This window comes from Aedes aegypti, chromosome 1 (genome assembly GCF_002204515.2).
Source record: "Aedes aegypti strain LVP_AGWG chromosome 1, AaegL5.0 Primary Assembly, whole genome shotgun sequence".
Taxonomy (NCBI): Eukaryota; Metazoa; Arthropoda; class Insecta; order Diptera; family Culicidae; genus Aedes; species Aedes aegypti.
The window spans coordinates 226,566,110-226,589,412 of NC_035107.1; the positions used below are offsets into that span (position 1 = coordinate 226,566,110).

Here is a 23,303-nt window from a genome sequence, read left to right on the forward strand (position 1 = left end):
TGTACATTTAGATGAGTTTAACAATTTTGCTGAAGATACTTGTGTAGGTCTCTTATATTTTGAGATAAATCGTTTGAATATTTTTCACGAAATTCACTTCAGTCGAATCCATATAATTTTTCTTTTTTTGTATTCAATTTTTAAATACTTAAAAATATATGTTGACACTTAAGTAACGTCCGACATGCTGTGTGAATAGTGAATTTTATTCATATCGGGCTATAAATAACTGAGATTAAGCCCACGAAAGTAGACCATTTTGTATGGAAGATCGAAAAAGTTGCAGATGTATTGTCCATTTCTTTACGTTCGGGCTCCTCAACAATTCAGAAAGCAATCCATAGTAAAAATTTCCGAATAACATAATTTTCAAAGTTATACAGAAAAAGGAAACATTTTTGAAGTCAAAATCTAAAAAAATCAGCATTCTGCGGACACCTCTGCAAGACCAAGATCCTGGTTCAATTTTGTTAACTTAAATATGTTCAGAAGAGAGATTTTTAGAGACTTAAAGACATTTTGCAGGCCCATAGCCATGCCTTCAAGATTTTTTTTTCCTTACTTTTATTTGATATCAATCTATTTATAGTTCATATTGCTATTTCTCTCATACCGAGCAGGTAGAGGAGAGTGCTGTCGTTCGTCCAATCCATATCCATATCGAAGTCCATTGGTGTGCGGTGGTTCAATTTGCCATGTTTTCGTTTCGTGAGAGGCAACAGCCTACAAAGAGGGTCAGTGTGTCTCAGTCACCATCCGATACTGACGAAGGATGGTTGTGTTCCCCAATACACGGTCCTTCGTGCGGCGTCTTCTGGTGGCTGGACGGAGTTTTTGTGTGGGGGGATTGGGAATCGAACCCATGACCTTCCGCTTGGCGAAGCGAAAGCGTAACCTCGAGGCTACGGGACCCCCCAATGCCTTCAAGATTCTAAATAGAAAAAAAATCAGGTTTTTCAGAAACTTTGAACCTTTGAATGAGTCAAAGTCAATTTCATATTACTCCTTATGCCATGAAGATGCATGAACGCAGAAACATTTTACATGATTTCAATGACTGACTTTCCAAGAACAAAGTTGCAAGAGCAAAGGAGTAAACACCAGCATGAATAAAAATTATAACATGCGGGCCGCATTACATTAACATTCAAAATCCATTCGCGGGCCGCGCAAAACCTTCTCGAGGGCCGCATGCGGCCCGCGGGCCGCAGTTTGGTGACCACTGTCTTATACAAACATGTAGATTTTTTGGTATATTTCTGCATACCATATTCAGTACATATCTGCATGCCATATATCTTACATATTATTCATTTTGCTTATAGAAATATAAAGCTTGTTATGCTTTTATTTTTCAATATGGAACTACACTTACTTCATATTTCCCCATAACATTTTCATACAAAGTGTGTGCATTTTTATATGCACCGTGAAGTGTATATCAAAACATGAATGTTGCTGTTATGTGTTTATGACCAGTTATGTTTTATGGGCAGTTCAATTTTGATCTGTCATTGGCTTTACAAATAGACAAATAGAAGAACATGGTAATACTTTTAACGAAGATCAAATCATAACTAATTTGAACAGTTTGTCAATATATTTATTACATTCCAAATACCCATAATGACAATAATAAAATTAACAATATCGATAAAAAAAGATCTTCCATTTCAGTTGTGCCCCACAATTCAGCATAAGTAATGTCAAGAAGAAGAATAAAAAAATACCTTCTTTAGCATTCAAGCATTGAATTTTGGGCAGCTGTACGGATTTCGAATCACAGGTGTATGGATTTTAATTTAACCTCATCAGAGTGTACGGATTTAGATTTTTAAGCTCATTATTTATGATTTATACTCAACTTTTGACTCATGTTGTGGTTAATTATATCCTTAAAGATGTGAAAGTTATAGGAAAATGACTAATTTATATCCACATATTTTTAACAGAGGGTTTTATTTGCCTCAGTGCTTAAGTGTACGGATGTTGGTCCCAAACGGTACATGTTTTACAAAACAGTAGAGACCCCATACCTTTGGATTTACCTGATTTTTAACATTATAAAAAAAAAAACCTTTGAATGGGTCGACACTACAAGTGTCGACTTACCTTATGTTCACGTTGTCTTTGAAGTACTGTTAGGTGATTTTTTGAATTGATGTTGCATGAATCATATCACGTACCAAGGTGAATCCTGATCATGCATATCCCTCCCCACTAACAAAACTCCTTCCCATGACAACCATGGAGATACAGAGGTGATCTCGGTCTCTAGTAACAATGAATGTCTCACTAATATTCCTTGCCTTTCCCGATAACCGTAAGGACGTGACCGGCGCCGTTATTGATTTTTAGATGTTTGGAGTTCTCGAAAGTGTACATTGAAGATGAAAAGCTACTCCCAAGCTACATTTGTTGGTTCCTTGTGCAACTTCGATTATTCTTGTCAATCACGGAATAGCAACTACGAAATGTAGGGTCATCAATGCTTATTATTATGATTAAATAAAATCGATCAATGTTTGACAAAGTTACAGCATTCCGAAATTGGCCCAATTTTTGCCTGTCCCAATTATTTTGACAACCCCTGTGTTTAAGTAGGTGCAGGGTATATCACGAGGTGCTTAGGACACTTTAACGATTTTTTTTTCCTAGGGATTCGTTCAAAGATTTTTCCAGAGATTCTTGCATGACTATTTTTTTAAGGCTTGGCTTACTCAGAAATTCATGGAAGAATTATTCCTTTAGCAATTTTTGTAGGGTTTCGTCCAAGGAACACTCAGGAATTCATATAAAGATACATTGAGAAATTTTACTAGGTTATCCCCAGAAAATAGTACAGACATTTCTAAAGAAACAGGTAGTCAATCAGGAGATATTTTTTGTAGGTATAGGCTAAATAATTGATACAGTCATTCAGACGGATACTATTCTAGTAGTTCCTATTGAATACCGTCCTGGTGTATTAATAAGATTCCCTCAAGGATGTCTCCAGGAATTCATTCTGAAATTTCTAAAGTTTTGAAATTTATGTAGAGATTTATCTAGCAATCACACCAGCGATTCTTCTATAACTATTTCTCAACAATTTCCCACGGATTGATTTAGAAATTCGTCCAAAATTCTTGTAGGGTATCATTCAGGAATACTCATTGATTCCGGATACCTTGAGAAATTATACTTTAATTTCTTTAGAGAATTCTACAGAAATTTCTTCTTAGGTTTCTAAAACAATTTCTAGAGAAAAAGCTTATGGTGAAATATAATGATTCACACTTTTCTTTTTCTTCTTGGCATTAACCTCCCCACTGGGACGGACCTGGCTTCTCAGCTTAGTGTTCTTATGAGCACAAAAGATCCTGGACCGACCGGGAATCGAACCCAGACACCTTCAGCATGGCTTTACTTTGTAGCCGCGGACTCTAACCACTCGGCTAACAATCCAGAACCCAATATCCAGAAGGTCGTCAAAACTAGAAGGGTACGGCAGCCATGGACCGAGTTTGTTGGCGTATAGTGTGGCGCAGGTCATGTCTTGACTAGCGCCATCAAAAGTAAAATAAGTTAGCAAGAAGCCATGTTAGTGTTCGATTTATTTCATGAATCGTTGCATTGGCGACTTGTTCTACGCTCACCTCTCGGCTGACAGAAAAACAGCTGGCTTTTCTGTGGCAACGATGGGAAAGGGGTGGAGCTAATGGGAGCGGACAATGTCTTGTAGGTGTGTACGGAGAGCAGCTTCGGTTGTTTTTACACATTACGCACAAAGGCTGAAACGAGACCGGAGATTGGACGACGATGGAGACTCGAAAGAGACGCCCTGATGTTGTTTGTTGAAAAAAGGTCCCTCCACTTTAAGATTGTAGGTATGGGGAGGCTGCAATCAAAGGGGGGAATGGGGGCATATAGCAATACGTTGACACGTATTTTTAACACAGTACTGAGTGGGAAATTTCAACTGGTTTTGATAAACATTTTTGTTTACAGCAACAACCGGCGCATTTCTATTCATTCAAGTATTCATAAGCACACTAGCTTCTTTCCGCCTGGGGGAATACAGTACTATTGAACAGATCTTCAGTGACTCAATTGCATATTTGTACAGAGCACCTTTTTTACATCTAGTTGGGAAAAAACCATGAAATGGTGTATGGAATTCAAAATACTTCAATAATAAAGGCCATGGGTATCATACATTATTCAACAATCATATATTATTTCATTTTTTTTTTCATCTTTAAAATAATATAAAAGTATTGGCTTTGTGTCTAAAATTGACACAAATCCATATTCATTCACCTATATAAATTGAAACATGCAACACTAAAACTAAAGTTTAATGCTCCATTTGTTTGCTCAAGTTCTTTACTACGTTGTTCAGATGTACTAGACTTCATTTACATTATTTATAAGCGGACCTATTTGAAAATTAATTAAATTAATAAAAATAACCCTTTTTCAACGATTTTGCTTTAAAAGTCCGACAGGATCGTATATTTTTGTCATTGAATCTGTTTTTTTTTTCAGTTTACCGGAATTACAAGCAGTTCTTGTCATCTTTAAATGCACATAGATATTCTGCCATAACTTATTCGATATATCATCTGATAGTTTTTACCAACTTTATGTGGAAACAGTGTCCTGTAGGAATATAAGTTTGAGTCACTGTAAATACACTCAGCTTCTTTCGTTCCGGTGGAAATAGATCTCTACACAATCTGTAGTGAGGAAATATTCATAATCGAATGAATGAATGACGATGGTTCACTTTCGATCTCATTCTATCGCTGGAAGGTGCTGGGCTAGGACAGAGGGCAAACAACTCTTGACAAGCGTGTTCAACGTAAATGAACGCGCGATGATGATAAGCTGATAAGACCCTACTATGTCTAATAGCTACTGCACATTGTTGCGAAAATATAAATTTGTTGAGAAATGTTGGCGAAAACAAACTCTGTCCGGCATTGCTTCGGGCTACCGCTAACGAACCGGTGAATATTGTTCTAAAAATAAGACAATAATGTTCGTTAAAGGCACGGAAAGCGACTCACTGCCGCTCACTGCTTTGGTCGGTTGTTGGTGGTGATGGCGGCGCTAACAACAAAATTGATGCCGGTTCGGAATCCCAATGTTCCTATATCTAGTTGGGTACAGTCTTTGATTTACACCTACATGTATTGATGAGCTTGTTTTTGCCAAACTCATAACAACTTGAACAAGGAGCAGCTCCAATTTGTTCAATGGGAAATTTACACCGTTTTACCCCCAAGGAAGAAATACCTAATTCATAAGGCGCATTATAGGGCATAATAAAAAAAAAACATAAGTACAATATGGAAGCTATTTTTTTTTAATTCGTGTTATTTTATAACCCTTGCTTTTTGGTGTTATCATTTCCAGTTTCTTGAGTATGTAGGGAAATTTGGATTAGACGACTAGAGCAAGCCTGCCCAATCTATAAAGCCATTGAGCCGAATCCCGTTTTCACTGGGCCAAACAAATAGCTGACTGTAGCGGTCATCTCGTCGGATCTTAACTGATGAAACATTTCCATGATGTCACCCACTACGGCGATCTACCGTTCCCGAAATCCGCAGAGCACTTCCGGGAGTGGTTGCACTAAATTCGGACCTTTTAGCAGCATGCTGTTCAAGGAAATGCCATCCACTGTTGCTGCCGCATCCCACACGATTCGGAGCTTGTTTGGCTTCTTCGGATTTTGCACTATTCCGACTGGGAGATACCACAATCTTCTTGGGTCGGTGGCACCCAACTCATCCTCCGCGGCCTCGTGGATGTACCCCTGTGTTAAAGCGCATTTCCAGACATCGTAGCCGTCTTACTGGCATAGCGTAGTTATCGGGAAACTCCACGCCGGTTGGATTTCTTTGTGGCACTGTCTCATTTACTTGTGATGCCGGCTTGAAAGCGGTTGACGGATGTTCCGAATCGCTGTGCAAAAGCGGATGACCCCTTAGGCCCCTATTTTATTAGTCGAGTTGACCAAAAACTACTCGACTTGATTCACGGTCGACCAAAAATTTTGTTCGACTCGGCTCTGTCACTCATGCTTATCGACAGTTGTCACTCTATGGAATGACTAGATTAATACACTCAGGCAAAAATTCTATGAATATTCATTATTTCCCCTTATGTTTATTAGCCACAAGAAATCGGTAAGTATTTCATTGATTCACCTTATGAATTGATCTGAATCATGCCAATGTGATGTCTTGCTTATTTCATAAAACAGCATTATGAAAATTGAAAAAAAAAAAAAAGAATTTCTTCTATCAGCACATTACTTTTTATGTCACATATTATTATTTAATTATTCGTTTTTATATTCAGTTGACAATACATTCCATTCACAGCATTTACAGAAAGTTCAATGCGTTCTACGACTTAACTATAGACAAATGATTAGCTATCCTGTGGAAATCAAATTTCCAACTAATTTGCCGTATTGCGAGCATCACAATAATACGCAGCAAAGCATGATTGCATATCGAGCTGCGACGTGGCGAGAAATGAAAATTCAATTTTCACACGTTGGTTACCATTTTCTAATGCAAAACAGATATTGAACAAATTGGGAATGTAATCATTCGAACTACAACTCGACCATTATTCTCCTTTTATTAAATGTTTTGGATCCCCGCGAACTTCCTTTCAGGACTTCTGAAAAATTTGACGCAGTATGTTGGTTCTCAACGATGGCGGTGATATCGAGCTGCAATATTCATAATAACAACTTATGAGTTTTTCACATTAGTGACAGCTATGTGAATCGTAAGGCGTCCTAATGAAATTGATATACAGTAATTAAGTATAGCTTACTTCGCAATTATGGTTTTCATCGAGCTAATATGAAATTCATAATAGCCTTATGATGTATGGTTTCATTAATGAAATTACTAATGAAAGCAATGGAAATCATAAAGCGCGCAATGAAATTTGTAAGTATTTATTATGTTCACCTATATTTTCAATTATAATTATCATTCCAAAGGTATGGAATCCATATTAGCCTTCCGGCTTTTATGGATTTTTCAATGCTTCATAAGGCAAAATCTATGGAATTCGTTAATTAATTTGCCTGAGTGTACGAGAGTCGACGGGTGACATCTGAAATATGCATGCTTACTTTGATCGACAATGACTACAGACGAGTCACATGAATCCACTCGATTTACAAAATAGACCCCTCAAACTTTACTTATCGTTGAATTCCTTGAATTTGTTCGAAAATTCATCGAAGAATTGCTCCAGCAATTGCCCCAGGAATTCGCTAGTTTTTTTTTCAGGAATTTCTTACGGTGTTCCCCCTCGAATTACTTCAGAATTAACTGCAAAGAATGTCTCGGATTTTCTGTAGGAATTTATCTACGAACTCTTATATAAGGGGTCTATTTTGTAATTCGAGCAATTTCACGTGATTCGTATGTAGTTATTGTCGATCAAAGTAAGCATGCATATTTCAGATGTCACCCGTCGACTCCCATAGTAATCCAGTCACATAGAGTGACAACTGTCGATAAACTCGAGTGACAGAGCCAAGTCGAGCGAAATTTTTGGTCGATAGTGACTCCAATCGAGTCGCTTTTGATCGACTCGACTTATAAAATAAGGCCCTAAGGGGCCTATTTTGTAAATCGAGCAGATTCATGTGACTCGTATGTAATCACTGTCGATCAAAGTAAGCATGCATATTTTAGATGTCACCCGTCGACTCCCATAGTAATCCAGTCACATAGAGTGACAACTGTCGAGAAACTCGAGTGACAGAGCCGAGTCGAGCGATTTTTTTGGTCGACAGTGATTCCAGTCGAGTCATTTCGATCGACTCGACTTATAAAATAGACCCCTAAGTTTATTAAATGATATTTGATCGCCTGGAGTTCCTCCAGGTATTTCCTTATACCGTGAAGGCCCCTAACTCAGCGCAGCTCCTAACTTTGCGCACTTTTACCAAAAATCCACCAAAATCTGGTAAAATACTTAGGGGTCTATTTTATAAGTCGAGTCTTTCAAAATGACTCGACAGGAGTCACTGTCGACCGAAAAATTCGCTCGACTCAGCTCTGTCACTCGAATTTTTCGACATTTGTCACTCTATGTGACTGGATTACTATGGGAGTCGATGGGTGACATCTGAAATATGCATGCTTGCTTTGATCGACAATGAATACAGACGAGTCACATGAATCTGCTCGATTTACAAAATAGGTCCCTTAATGAACAGTCCTTACGTACTAAAAATCTGAAATATGTTCTCTTTAATTTGCTTCAAATGACTTAGGGCCCTATTTTATAAGTCGAGTCGACCAAAAACGACTCGACTGGAGTCACTGTCGACCAACAATTTTGCTCGACTCGGCTTCGTCACTCGAGTTTATCGACGGTTGTCACTCTATGTGACTGGATTACTATGGGAGTCGACGGGTGACATCTGAAATATGCATGCTTACTTTGATCGACAATGACTACAGGCGAGTCACATGAATCCACTCGATTTACAAAATAGACCCCTAAGAAAGTGGATACCTGATTGTTAACATTTTGGTGTGAAAATTCCAAGGAAAACAATCAAATTTTGTTTCAGTGTGTACTCAAGTGTTTATTTTGACAGCAGAAGCAGTTGACATCAAACAGTTCAATACAGTACCAGAACAACGGCCTAACTGACAAATGTAAACAAATTGAGTTTTATTCACCTAACAGTTTATTTGATAAACTACAATCATATACTGCACAACTGTTTCTTAAAAATAACGTTTTTCACGAAATAAGTGAGAAAAACATAAAGGCGCATTTGATATTTTCTTTCGATACGAACTATGATGTCAATTTCGCCCACCTTCCCCCCCTGCGGTAACCGGGCGCATTTGCGATTGAGTGTGGCAGCAGGGCGCATTTAAAACTGAGTGTGCAGAAGGTCGATAGTGAAAAAGGTTCGTGTGAAAGAGCGTAGCAAAACGGCGAAGCTGATGATAGTCAAACCAGAAGGATGAGGTAGAACGGCGCAATCGCTGCTGTCAAAATGAAGGAGACGAAAAACCGAGGGGCGCAACAATCCTCAATTTTGATGAATGGCGCATGATGCTTTTTTATTTATTTTAACATGTTGTTCATAATATAAAAATAAATCAAATGTTTTGTTACAAAAGTAATATTGTAATGGATCATACAAAAATGCATCATGCGATTAAATCGATCGGAAACATAATAAAGAATTGAAATTATATCCGCTGAACTTCAAACCGATTTTACTGACAATGTATTAGTGTTCACATTCGCCCTAATTCTGACTCTGTATTGAGTTGTAAATTCCAAGCGATAGGTCGGTTTAACATGGCGACACGCAGATTTATTCTGCACAAATGGTGTTCAGAAAAGCTGTCGTTCCGAGATTTGGCTTAAATCGCGAAGTGTCCAAATTTCAATTTTTCAACACTGTATCGAAAACAGATGCTTATGACGACGTGCAATACATCCAAACAGAAAAATTTGGGAAATTTTTTTTTTATGGCAAGCAATTTGCTCCTGCGGTATGAAAAGTACTACATTTTTCACAACGGGTTAAATCAACGGCGAAAATTACAGAACTGAATGCATTTAAAACGTCTTTTGCCCATCTACCGAAAGTATAACAAGCCTCCATTGTTTTGACCAGGCCTGGCATCGACTCACTATGCTTCAGCTACTTTGGAGATGATCAAGAAGGAAAAAGTCGAATTTGTTGAAACATGGCAGATTCTACCGAATTGCCCATAACTACGCCCCATTTGGAAATATTGGGCAATAATCAAACAACATCTTAAGAAGGATGGAAGATAAGCAAGTTCCATGGATTATTTCAAGAAAATGTGGTAAGCAACACAAAGAAAAGTTACGAAGAAAGTTGTGCAGAACCCGATGGGAGGCATCAAGAGAAAAGTCAGAGCATTATCCAGGAATGCTCAATAAATGTTCAAACTTATGTGAATTTGGTCGAGATTACTTTGATTTCCATGTATTTCAAGAGAACACATGAATTTGTTCGAAAATAAACAGTTTGCTTTAAAAAATACGTGTCCACTTTCTTAAATGAACAGTCCTTAGGCACTAGTTTATTTATCGAGCAATCTTCACTGGTAAAGTGCAACTTATTTTCTCTTCATTTTCGTATTCTTCTTAAGTGCGCATAGTAAGGAACCATTTTTCAACTATGTTCCTTACTATGCGCAGCAGTTAAAAAACATTATTTTCAATATTCAATCAATCCTCCAGAGGTTGATATTGTAGGGAACCATCGACTTGTCGACACCATCGATATATGGAATAGAAATACTTTGGAAAATTGTTTGAGGGGATCATCATAGTAAGGGAAGATTAAAAAATGACGTCCATCATATTTTAAGGATTTCTACACTCCGTCTCCACAATCCTCTGTTGCGATTTTTACAGTACTTATTGCATGCATTGTCACATTTTCGTAGACTCCTCCTCCCCTGAACGATGGACGTAATTGTTTAATGCTCCCTAACCATGCAATAAAATAATTTTGATTTTTTGTATAGTTTCATGAGTCAATATCGAGTAATGAAACATCGAGGTTTAATCGTATTTGCTATAAGAAACGCCAATAAAGTACTGCTATTGATATGTAATAGGAATCGTTCATTAATTACGTCACGCTTATACAGAGTGACGATACTTCTCGATTGAGTGATGAACAATACATTAAGAATGGATATACCCTTTCCCTCAAACTATTCTTCGTATTTAGTAGAAATGTTCGGGTTTCACAGGGTGAAGTAATGTCTAAAGCGAACGACGGGCGTTTGAAGACCTGGCTCCGGATTCAGAGTGGATTGTGCAACGGCTGGATGTCTGCCTCCAAGAATGCGAAGGAGGCAATTGAAGATTTACGTTGTTTGCAATGTACTTGCTCACGAGTCCGTAAATAGGGTTAGATACGCTTAAACTTTTAAGAAAATCAGGTAGGATTCTACTTTATCATCAAGTAATGGTAACAAGAAACTTTGAGTTGTGTTTGATCCTTCGACCTTGACGCTTGCTCCTGCGGGGGCCGGCGATGAGGGCAGGATCAAACATGTCGCGCGTCGGTCGAGTGAAAGTGAAAAAGTGGCGTGATCCTTTAGTTGTGTTTGATCCTTCGACCTTGACGATTGCTCCTGGGCAGTGCATCAAGAAAGCCCGAGAAGTCGTCAGTTGTTTTCCCTCTCGGGTCGCGCGCCTATTTTCTCTGAGTGCTTTTATATAGCTGAGCAAACGAGTGAAGCAGAAAAGGGATTGTTGCTGCTCAAGGATGACGGATCAATTGGTGAGCTCGTTTCATGCTACTATTTCTAATCTTTAAAATATGTATGACTGCACCTATAATTGTTACAACGGTGAGACGTAAAAATTATTTTTCAACAAACTTTGAAAGGTTCGTCACTGTGAGTGTCGACATACATTCTGATTCTTAAATTATTTATGTCTAATTTTTTTTTTTCAAAACTCCTTTTTCTTTTTACCTTTATTTTTATAATTAACAAAAACTTTGAATAGTTCGACACTACAAGTGTAGACTTACGAAAGGTTCACTTTATTCAACATACTTTGGAAGGTTCGTCACCTCAAGTGTCGGCATAATTTTTCTCTACATAGATATTGTTCATATCAAATGAAAATGTTATATTTACATATAAGCATGTTTATATCTTACCAATAATTACACAGCGTAACAAAAATGACATTTTTGCGTGTCTCAAGGATCAAATTATGTGTCTCTAGTAGATTTGGGGTTGCTGAATCTATTGCCGTTCTCAGAAGTGTTCCAGCACGTCTCAATTTTTAGCTACAGGTCGCCAAAGTTGTATGGAACACTGGTTTTATTGATTGTTACATGAAATTTAAAGTACAATTTATCAAACATTTTTGTAATCTATTCCATCAAACATGCAAAATAGAACTTAAACTTTCATTTCAGACATAATTCGATTGAAATTGCGCGATTAAATTTCAATTAAACCAATTTTTTCAACATGCTTGCAGTCTCCATACAAAATTCTTAGTCTTCTATATGGCAAAATACAACAATTCTCTAAACCATCAAAAAAAAAAACTTTTCCACATCGAAAGTATTACAAACTTTGATGATAACTATCGTTATACACATGAAGTTTGAATTCTGTGGAAAATTAAGCCAATATATTACCTTACAAGCTGACAAACTTGCATGCAAGTTGGCTGAAATAGTCATTTTTTGCATTTTCAACAGCCAATATCTCAAAAACTAGACGTGCTATGATATTTCTGAGAACGGCAATGGATTCGGCAAGCCTTAATTAAGTGAATACCGGTATTTTGGTGCTGGAGACAAAAACGTGTTCCGCAGTGTTATTTATCATGGTCTAATCGCTTATCAAAGTGAATCCTGTGACCCAACGATCCTCCCCATTAACAAACATCCCTCCCAGTAACCTTTGTGGAGATGCAGAGGTAAACACGGTCTCCAAATAGCAAAGGTTACACACTATCATTCCTTCCCCCAATCCCACCTGACTGCAAGGACGTGGCCGGCACTGTTATTGACCATGTATAAATAGAGGCACTGAATTATGCACACTGAAGAAGATTATGGCCAATCCCAGCCGATCTTCTAGTTGATTCTTTGTGCATTTTCACTGACTTCGGTCGATCACGGAATAGCAACCATTGATATGTGTAGTCAGTCTAAGCTAAGCTAAGCTAAGCTAAGTAGAAATGTTCGGGTTTCACATATAACAAACCAGAACCAGGTTCTTTTTTTATTTTCTTCAAACCCGGATCCGACCCGAATCCGAGACAATTATTCAATACCAAAACCGGACCCGAACCGAACCGAACCAAAGAAAATTTGGTTTTTATATTTTCTAGTGAAAATACATAAACAGTCAAAGCTAATTTTCCTCTACACGCCAAGGGTGAACGCAAAAAGACGTAGTTTATACCCTTTTTGTATGTTGGTTTAGATTTTAGAAAACTAAGTTAATTACATGTTTTGGAAATCATATGATGTTTTCGATTATTTTGAGAGTTGCACTTAATGGTATTCAGTAACAGTAATTATCATGGATTGAATTATAGATACAATTTACTTCACTTAGTAAACTTCTATGTTAGAGACATTCCACGCTCCACTGGGGACGTAAAGCCGTATAAAGCAAGAAAATGAAGATTAATTCAGAGTTTAAATGCTAATAATGTTTTTAGTAAAATACTTCAACTGTTATAAAGAATTTTTCGAGTGCGCAGAGTTAGGAACCTAAATGCGCAGAATAAAGAGCATTGCAAAAATGAGTGCGCAGAGTTAGGAACACGAACACCTTTGAGAAAAATTTAAAATTTGCAATAAAAATCATTACTTAGTGAAGCTTTTATATTTTTTCCTTATACATAAGATCAATAAGTATTTGCTCCCAAAATTTGAGAGTATTGTGTTTTGTTTTCAATTAATTACAGCTGTTTGAAATTTGAAAAGCCTTAAGTGCGCAGAGTATGGGGCCTTCACGGTACATTTAGTTAAAGCTACTATAATTAAATATATTTTTTTTACAAATTCATCTGAAAAGTCTTTAACATATTTTTCCAAAAAGTCATTTAGGGAATCAAGGGATTTCCAACGGTTTTCCAGAAATTTTTACATTCATTTCTCGAAAAAAAAAAAATATTTCAAGGATTTCTCGAGAAATTTCTTCAAAAAAATCTCCAGAAATTTCTCTAAGAATCTGCACATGGATTATTTCCAGGAATAGCACTCGGAATATATCCAGGTATTTTTTCCAAGAATTATGCCAGAGATTTTTGCAGGAATTTTTTTCAATGATTCGTCTGTACTGTTTATAGAGATTTCTTCAATGATTCCATGAATATATTCAGCAAAATCTCTAGAAATTCGTCCAAGAATGTAATGTTCCTCCAGGAAATATACCAGATACTGACCAGAGGAGTTTTCTCCAGCGTTTGCGCTGATGTTACTACAGGGATTTCTATATTCGGTGTTTCAGACCATTGAAGTTACACTCTGCCTCCTTGACCGTCTTGATCGTTTGAATCTCCTGTGATAATTGATGACGTAACTTTGGGTAGCGATCGCATTCACGTTCAATCTTTGCAGCAAAATCAAATCAACCTATCATTATATATTGTACCCAGCACAAACTTTTAATTTTCTTAGAAAACATCGATAAATTTGTAATATCAATCAAACTGAACGAAACTTTTACTAATTTAATGCTCTTTGTTTCCATTTTCAGCGCGTGAGCCATGGTTCGCACACTACATGATGGACTATTTTGGCCAAACGTCGTCGATCCGCGTCGTGGACATCCTGGTCAAGGTGCAAACCCCGCACGACAAGTTCATACTGGACAAGCTGACCGAATGGATCCGCAGCGGGTCGAACAAGATGCTGGCGTTGACCCTGTTCGGACACATCATCCAGAAGCGACCAACGTGGCTGTACAAGGTGGGCAACCATCTGCTGGTGAAGGAAGTCCTGAAGCAGTCCAAAATGGAGCGGGAGATCATACCGTTGATTAGTGCTGTGCTGTGCATTATCGATTTGCTGCCGGTCATTCCGCTGGTAATGGGCATGTTCGTGCATGATCTGTTCGAAATATTCAACTACTTGGCGACGTTCGATCGGAACACGTCCGTAAGCCTGCCGGAGGATCAGCTGATCCATCTGCAGTTTGTTCTTTATGAGCTGTTCAACCGGCTGTACGGAATGTATCCTTGTAACTTCGTTATGTTCCTGAAGCAGGAATATCGCGGTGACAAACAAGCGGTTTTCCAACATACGATAAAACCACTGTTGGGCACGGTTAAGATCCACCCGCGTTTGGTATCTTCGGATAAGGAAAGTGAAATCAACCAAGTTCGATGGAGGAATATGGAACCGCATGATGTAGTGAGCGAATGTGCTCGAATGTCGTTGGATTACATGGGCAAACCGCAAGAGATACAGAACAATCAGCTGATTGGCAGTGAATGTCCTTGCTATGCAACACCTATGAAACCGGTAGAGTTCAATGCCATGACGGCGACGATAGATTTGCAATGGAAGGCTACGGTGAACTACTTCAACAAGTCCTCAACCGACGAGAAGCTTAGCACCATAGCCGTACAAAACTCATTTTGGTCCCCGAGTAACATGATGCAACCGACACCACCCCCTGGCCCAGCAACTGTTCCCCACACTCCCAATCCAACCCCCAGCTATACAATTCCTTCAATATCGGGACCTCTTCTACCGGCGGCTGACGGTGCTTCCCCACCGGAAGCAGCCGTCGAAGCCACTCCGGAAACCACACCGATGAAGGATATCGTCAAACCGATTCGTCCGTACCCCATGAATTCGGGCGCGGTACGAGCAATCCTGAACACTAGCCAACCTTCGTCACCGATCAAGAAGGAATCCACCAGCCATTTTAACTTCAACGAGAAAAGCATCATCACATCACAGAAGCTACTCCGAATGGTGAACGATCGGAATCACTCAGTGATGCAGATATCGTCTGGCAACTCGAACACCACCATTACCACGACGACAGCAACCTCGACAACTAGCAACAGTGTGCCTTCTAGTCCGCTTCCGATCGATCAACCGACGTTCGAAATCTCCCGGGTGTCTCAAAAGGTCGCAAACCTCAAGTTGACACCGGGCGGAACGGTTATCACCCCACGGTACGATTCGCCTTCGATCATGCAGTTGTCGGATTCGACCCAAGAGGATCAGGAAGTGACCGACATCAATAGCCATCTGCTGCAGGACCAACCGCAGCAACAATTACAGCCACCTACAGCACCTGTGCAGCACCCCATGAAAGAGGCCTTCGATGCTGAAGATTTCGAACAGGAAGAAGGTTCGCCATGTTCGGCCGGTGGACTGCATTTCAAAAGCTCTCAGTCGATGATCAATTTCACTCGAAAACGGTACCGGATGCACAGTCAGTGCCTGGTGGATTCTGACCCCAGTTACAGCACCGGGACGTCCCCAGCAGATACCAGCAACTACATGCTAAAGAATAGCGTCGGAATCAGTACTACGAGGAGTGCTGTTGCCGAGGCACTGAAGAAGCACCAACGAAGACATTCGCTACCCGATTTGAAGAAGTACAGTCTGAGAGTAGACCCGAAAACTTTGGCTGGCGAACGGCAAGATCTGACGCTAGTGGAAACGAATGGCGATAGCAGCAGCGGGAGTAGCCCCTCCGAAGAAGAGGCTATTTCGGCTGCGACACACTTTAACAAGAAGCAAGAGCAAAAGACTGAAGAGCACATTCGTCGGAATATGGCGTTGTTCCAGGAGATTCGCAAAAATCTCACCAACTTGGGAGCACACAGGCCAGCACAGATCGTTGGACCACCGGTATCGCAGCTCGTGTCAAGCGGCACCCAAACAATCGAAAGCTACCCACAGCCATACGAACAGATCATCTACGGTATTCTGCAGGAGGAACAAAAGTTCAAGGCCGACATTGCGGTGAAGCGGCTACAGGAAAAAGCCGAACCCGGAATCAAGATGGATCCGAACGCTATGCTCGACAAATACATCGAGCTGTGCGTGAAGAAACGACTGGAATCCGGTGACCCGCGAAGAATAGAAGAAATGTACCGTGACCATATCAAGCTGCTGAACCTGCAGTTACAGTTTGAGAAGCATCGAAGGGAAATCCACGCTGAGCGAAACCGACGTCTGTTGGGGAAGAGCAGGGTGATACGGGCGTTGGAACAGAACAATGATGCACTGAAGGACCAGGTTTCCCGACTGACCAAAGAGATTAGTTCGCTGAGCACGGAGTTGGCGAGTCTAAGGCGTAAGACCAACATGGACTGGACCAAAAACTCGACGGAAGTCGTTGAACTGAAGGAGCGATATGCGGCGGAAACTCGAAAGAATCAGGATCTACAGCTGAAGATCAAGGAACTAGAAATTGCTCTAAATGAAGACACGCGAACGCGCAAGGAGCAAACAGTGGCCCTCGAACAGGCGCGCGGGGAACTATTCGACATGACCAACGAGATGGAACAGGCGCTACACAAGGCTGATCTGGGTCAGCAGTACCGGGATGAGCTGACGCGGTTACAGTGCGAAATGATTCTCATGGGGGAAATTCAACTCAAATGCAAAGAACGTCTGGCCGAGCTGGACAGTCTGAAGGCCAGGGACGCGGAGATTGCAATGATTCAGGAAACGTACCAGGACGAGGTGAAAGGTGCGTAGCGTTTTTCCCGTTAGGCTATGATCTTAGTTGTCACTTTTGAAATTTGCTTTCAGATTTGAAGCTCAGCTTGGAGATGAAGTCCTCTCAGCTGGACTCGGCCAAAGAACGACTGACGGAACTGGAGCAACAGCTCATGAAGCGCGATGAAACCATCACGTTACAGAAACGCATGCTGAAAACGGTCAAGGAAGAGCATAAGGAGCAGTTTAATGTAAGTATTTTTTTTTGTGGCGCTCACAATTTATCAGTAAGCCATAAAGGTCATTGGGGCCATGTAGAAATTACGTCACGCTCCAGCGGGGAGAGAGGATCTGGCATAGTGTGACAAGTGTTACAAAATGTATGAAGGTCTCATACAAAAAGCGTAACAAAAAAGGGCGAAAAAGTGGTGCATTTGGTATAATAACGGACATGTGGCATAACTTCAAACCACAAGTAAAATGAAGGTCATCCGAAACACCAGTATAAGTACGATACCTAACGCTGAACAATATCAGCATTGTATGCGTAAATAGTGTTGTCATTTGAGCTAGACTCCTTATCTCTAGGGGAATGGCAAATGTACCATGAATTGTTTCAGTTATTCTGCGAAGGGATTCCTCCAAATAATGGTCTAAGATGCAGGTCCAGGTTGCTTATTTCTTTTTAAATCTTTCCTGAACATACCTGATGAAATGCAACCTGCGGCTAATAAAAAATATATTCAGAAAAACCTCTAAGAACTCCTCCATGAATATCGATACCAGATTGATACTAGAATAAAGGTGAAGATGAATCGAAGCCAAATCTCAAATTTTTGAGAGCACAAATCTGGCAAACCGAACATCCGTTCAAGCTGAAAACATAATCGATTGATTGCTGGTGGTCACCATTTGATTAAGTTTTTAGCTCAAACAGATGTTTGGTTCGCCAGATTTGTGCCTTTGAAAATATGAGGTTTGGCTTCGATTCATCTTCAACTTAACCAGGGGCGACTCGTAACTTCACTTTTTACCTGTTCTACGATACTAAAAATCGATATTTTGGCTAATTAACGGTCTAATGCAGAATACCTAAATGATTAAAATTAACTATTGAAAGCATTTCCTACTCATTGGATGCGCATTTGTTGTAAAAATTCATCAATTTCTATTCGTAGCACAGGTAGATTTGAGGTTAGGAAATCGCCACTGAACTTAACACACAATTTACACCGAACCAGGTACATATCCAAGCAATGTCTTAGGCACGGTTTATCAAAGAAATTACTCCAAGGATTTCCTTCCTTCCTTCCTTTATGGCGTTACGTCCCAACTGGGACAAAGTCTGCTTCTCAGATTATTGTTCTTATGAGCACTTCCACAGTTATTAACTGAGAGCTTTCTTTGCCGACTGACCATTTTTGCATGTGTATATCGTGTGGCAGGTACGAAGATACTCTATGCCCTGGGAATCGAGAAAATTTCCTCTACGAAAAGATCCTTGACCAGTGGGATTCGACTGTGGAAGTGCTCATAAGAACACTAAGCTGAGAAACAGGCTCTGTTCCAGTGGGGACGTAACGCTAGAAAGAAGAAGAAGAACCCTCAATATGGTCATGCTGAATAGCTGCGCGTTTACCGCTACGAGTAGCTTTGAATAATTTTATGGTATTTTCCTAGTAAATTCTAAACAAATGCTGATTTGGTTTGTTCAACGAGTTTGCAGAATTTTTCAGATAATTGTAATTTCTGTAGGAGTTTGTCCTATATATACAAAAATTCCTTCTTCGATTATTCTAAGAATTACTCCAGGAATCACATAAAACAATCTCATAGCAATGCTGCAAGGTTTTTTCCAGGCATTTCTCTTGGATAAACCCAGTGATTTTAAAAAAGAATCGCTTATTTAAAAGACTTCTTAAAAAGTTCATGCAAATATTAATATAGAGATATCCGAAATTTGCAGTATCCAAGAGCTACAAGAATTTAACTAGAAGTATCTAAAGTGTTATGTTTTGATTTCCTTCTCGTGTTATAACGAAGTTTATCGAAAACAAGATCAAGATAGTGACGCTTTGCATTGAACATAGTTCCCCAGTAATACTAAGCCCAACACATTATTGGCACATACCCATTTCCCAGATTGGTCGATCAGAAAACGAAGAGCACAAAAGGGAGGAGCATTATCTGCTATTCTAAGGTTATAAAACATGCTTCCTTCGTCGGATTCAGTTTCATTCCATTTCCGCTTTTGAGCTGGTAAGAGCTCCTCCGAACTTGCTTAGCAAGAAGTACCTCGCTGCTAGAAACCTGCTGAGATGTTAATCTTCAAGCTGCCAATCCAGCATCTGGTTTGTGAAATCGCTCAAGATTTCTAGGTTGACCGACCCGCGCTTTCAGATTTCGACTCGTGATAAACTCAGCATCGGTAGTGCAGTCAAGAAACAAGCCCGCTAGGCACCAATACCAGAGCCCCCTGAGTGGCTGATCCGAGGAGCTGCTTATCAAGCGTCGGGCTTGTTAAATCGCTCAAGATTTCAAGATTGAGCTACGTTTCCAGATTTCTACTAAATCCCTGTGATTCGCTACCCTGTTGCTGTTGTGCACCCATGCACCCATATTCAGCTGGCTTGTCGCATAAACAGAGAACCTATTCACATATACACTTTCGTTGGGGTTTCCCTGTTTAACCATGGCAATCAACTGATAACATCCCGTAGTGCTATTCATCTGTGACAGCATACAAGCTCAATCGGCCCTTTTCAGGGCTAACAAACGTTAAAAGGGTTTATTGAATCATATTTCCTGATTTATCTATCATGGTCTAAATCTAGCGGTACCGTCGGACGGGGCTACTTTTGATTCCGGGGGCTACTTTGGACACTCACCTTTTGTATTTATTCGCACCATAAATATTAATCTGAGCAATTTTGTGTCTTTAGCACTTTTATTAACCAATGTATGCTCTACCACTAGGCATGACTTGTTTTTGGAACAACAACAACAATAACAGGATAAACAAGAAAGCATTTCAAAAAAGTCCGAATAAATATTCACAAGGTATAAAACATTGGCTATACAAACACTGTATGATTTTTTTCCATGTCGTGGAAAGTTATTGGGAGCATCACAAAACTATCAAATCATCATGTTTCATCAAAGTCTTGTGATTTGTTTTGCTTAAAATTGTTGTTTTATTAAAATAATTCTTCAAAGGCCTTATTTTTACAACTTTTATTTTCTTAAAATGTTTTGGTTTGTATATTTTACACAACATTAAAAAATTAAAAAAAATATATGGAAACGTGAATTGACATAGAATACACATATTTCAATACGTACCAATGACAAGATCATAACATTATCTCTAAAAACAATTTTTTCCGTCGTATTTCGAATGAATTTGCAGTACAAAACAATTGCATTCTTCAATGGCTAAAATAGACTACTTTTAAGCCAGCTCTGAACTGCTAAGAAACTAAAAGCATATTACAAAAGCAAACTTTTACTTCTTTACGATCTTTACTTCATATATTAATTGCGTTTATAATAAAAATTACTTTTAAAGTACAGATATTAATGTGATCCCTCTGTATATCGTTCATATAACAGTAAGAATAAAAAAAACAGTTTTTGTACATAACTCATCAATAATCGCAGTACCTGGTAGTTACATCGTTCGTTTATGTAAACTTAAAAATCAAGCATTCGTAACTGATAGTTCCATTTAAGAGGTAGTTGAAAGTTTAAGTCTCATATAACAAACGGAAAATAGTGAATAGCAGGTTTCGCTGAAATTTGTTATACATGTGTAATTGGCTTGTTTAGGGGTATCCTGTTTTTTACATATTCTGATTCTACGTTAAAAACTAAGCCAGAATCCAAAGTTTCATAATTTTCCGTGCCCTGGAACTATTTTTAAAACACGTTCGAAATTAGTATGGAAATCGCGTTTGAATCACCCCTCGGCTACTTTTACTTCGGCACGAACTGTCATTATGTAAATTGAAACGTCATTGAGTCGACAGATTGAAATCTTTCTTATTCATTTAATATATCAAAATTAAGATATTAAAGCGCAACAAAATCGTGTTACACTTAGAAAAATGTGCTCTTTCGATCAAGCTACAAAAAACGGAGAATTTTTCATCACTAAACAACCCAATTGTTTCGAGCTTTACTTTGCAATTATTTTAAATTATGTTTATCATTGAAAAAACGTTCAATAACATCACAATGGACGATAATCTTTGAAATCAGTTTGAAATTTATAAAGAAAAACCATTTCATTATCAAATTGGGAAAATGTCCAAAGTAGCCCCTTTTTTGTCTTGAAGGACACGTTTTTTTCGTTATTCAAGCATTTTTGTTATTCCTTGATGGATTTGCCTCATATTTTGCACATTTGTTGCTTACATATACAACTTAAATATATGCAAGAATCATCCAAATCTATCCATAATTCTAAGAGTTACAAATCCTCAAAGTTGAAGAATGTGGAAATAATGTCAAAAGAAGCCCCGTTTGACGGTATTGTACAAAACTTGATTTTGTTCACATAATTTATCCCTACCTCCTCGCGGTACTGGCCGGGCTACGAGTAACCGTAGGGAAGATCGGGTAACCAACCCACGGTGGGAACTTTGGTCATATGCTGACAGGGAAGGGGGGTTTGCTTTTGCTTCTGCAAACCTTGAGCGTCTGTACTCCATGTTAGGAGCGGCTGATCATCGTCCGAGTGCCAGAGAAGGACTCTAATCTAAACTGTGCACTATGGTCCACCGAACATCTAGGGGGAATGGTTCTCCGGAAATCTAGGGGATTGCTGCCAGGCCCTGCAAGCCAGCCGTAAAAAAAATAATCAACGAGAGAGTACGAACCGGGACAATCGGCGAAGACCACAGCGACGTAAAGGGACTAGCGATTGGAAGCTCGGTACTTCATCGGGAGCACACGCATACTCGCCGACGTGCTGAAGGACCGCGGATTCGGAATCGTAGCGTTGCAGGAAGTGTGTTGGAAGGGATCAATGGTGCAAACGTTTAGAGGTAACCATACCAGGAATTCAGCTACTGCTACTGGAGGAATGGAAGGAAGGGGTAATATGCCCCATCTACAAGAATGGCGACAAGTTAGATTGTGAGAACTTTCGAGCGAACACCATCCTAAATGCGGCCTACAAAGTATTATGCCAGATCATCTTCCGTCGTCTGTCACCTGTAGTAAACGAGTTCGTGAGAAGTTATCAAGCCGGCTTCGTTGACGGCCGATCGACAACGGAGCAGATCTTTACTGTACGGCAAATCCTCCAAAAATGTCGTGAATACCAGGTCCCAACGCATCACCTTTTCATCGATTTCAAGGCGGCATACAACAGTATCGACCGCGTAGAACACTGTTTCCCAAACTTTTTTGACTTTCGCCCCCCTGAGGCCAACATATTTTTGAAATCGCCCACCTGATATGGTTTTGAAATATTTAATTTGGTTAGTTGAAAGTTGATGTTTTACAGTGAACTCTCCATATTTCGTTATTAAAGGGATCATCGAGTTAGGGATGTAGCGACTTACGGGACATAATATCAGTGTAACTTTTACTATGGTTCTTCAACTCGATATCGAGATAAGAAATATGGACTTTGCCAAACTTGGAAAAAACATTGGATAATCCTGAAAGTTGTTTGTACCTTTCTCACTGCAATGTAATTTAAAAAGGTTTTTTTAGCTTTCGAGGTTTCAATCCGATATTCCTTTAAATCTATTTTTAGTTACATGACTCACGTCTTTGGTAATTGATGGCTTTAATGTTGACACTTTTTTTTCTGGTCAAATTTTCTGAAATAGGTTCATAAAATAGTATGCACTTTAAGTAATGAATAAAAAAAATATCGTAACAAAATATCAAAACAAGTTCTATTAAAATCTTAGCCTTTGTAGACCCGGATATCAAATATCGTAAAATAAGTTGTCCAAATCTGAAGTTCTTTTACAAATAAAACATCAAATTATTTATTTTTCATTTTCGACCCATTTTTAAAAAGTTTCTAATAATCACTTCAAAAACAATTTAATTATTATCT

The 23,303-nt window shown here is 39.1% G+C and overlaps 1 protein-coding gene across 1 annotated transcript in view; it reads left to right on the plus strand.

Annotated features, from left to right (window-relative positions):
* The window catches only part of LOC5580190 (hamartin), a 42,197-nt gene that overhangs the window by 13,793 nt on the left and 5,101 nt on the right, over positions 1–23,303 (plus strand). The window contains exons 2-3 of the mRNA XM_021857716.1: positions 14,292–17,255; positions 17,318–17,475. Coding sequence (XP_021713408.1) covers positions 14,292–17,255; positions 17,318–17,475 — 3,122 coding nt within the window. The remainder of the gene's footprint in view (positions 1–14,291; positions 17,256–17,317; positions 17,476–23,303) is intronic.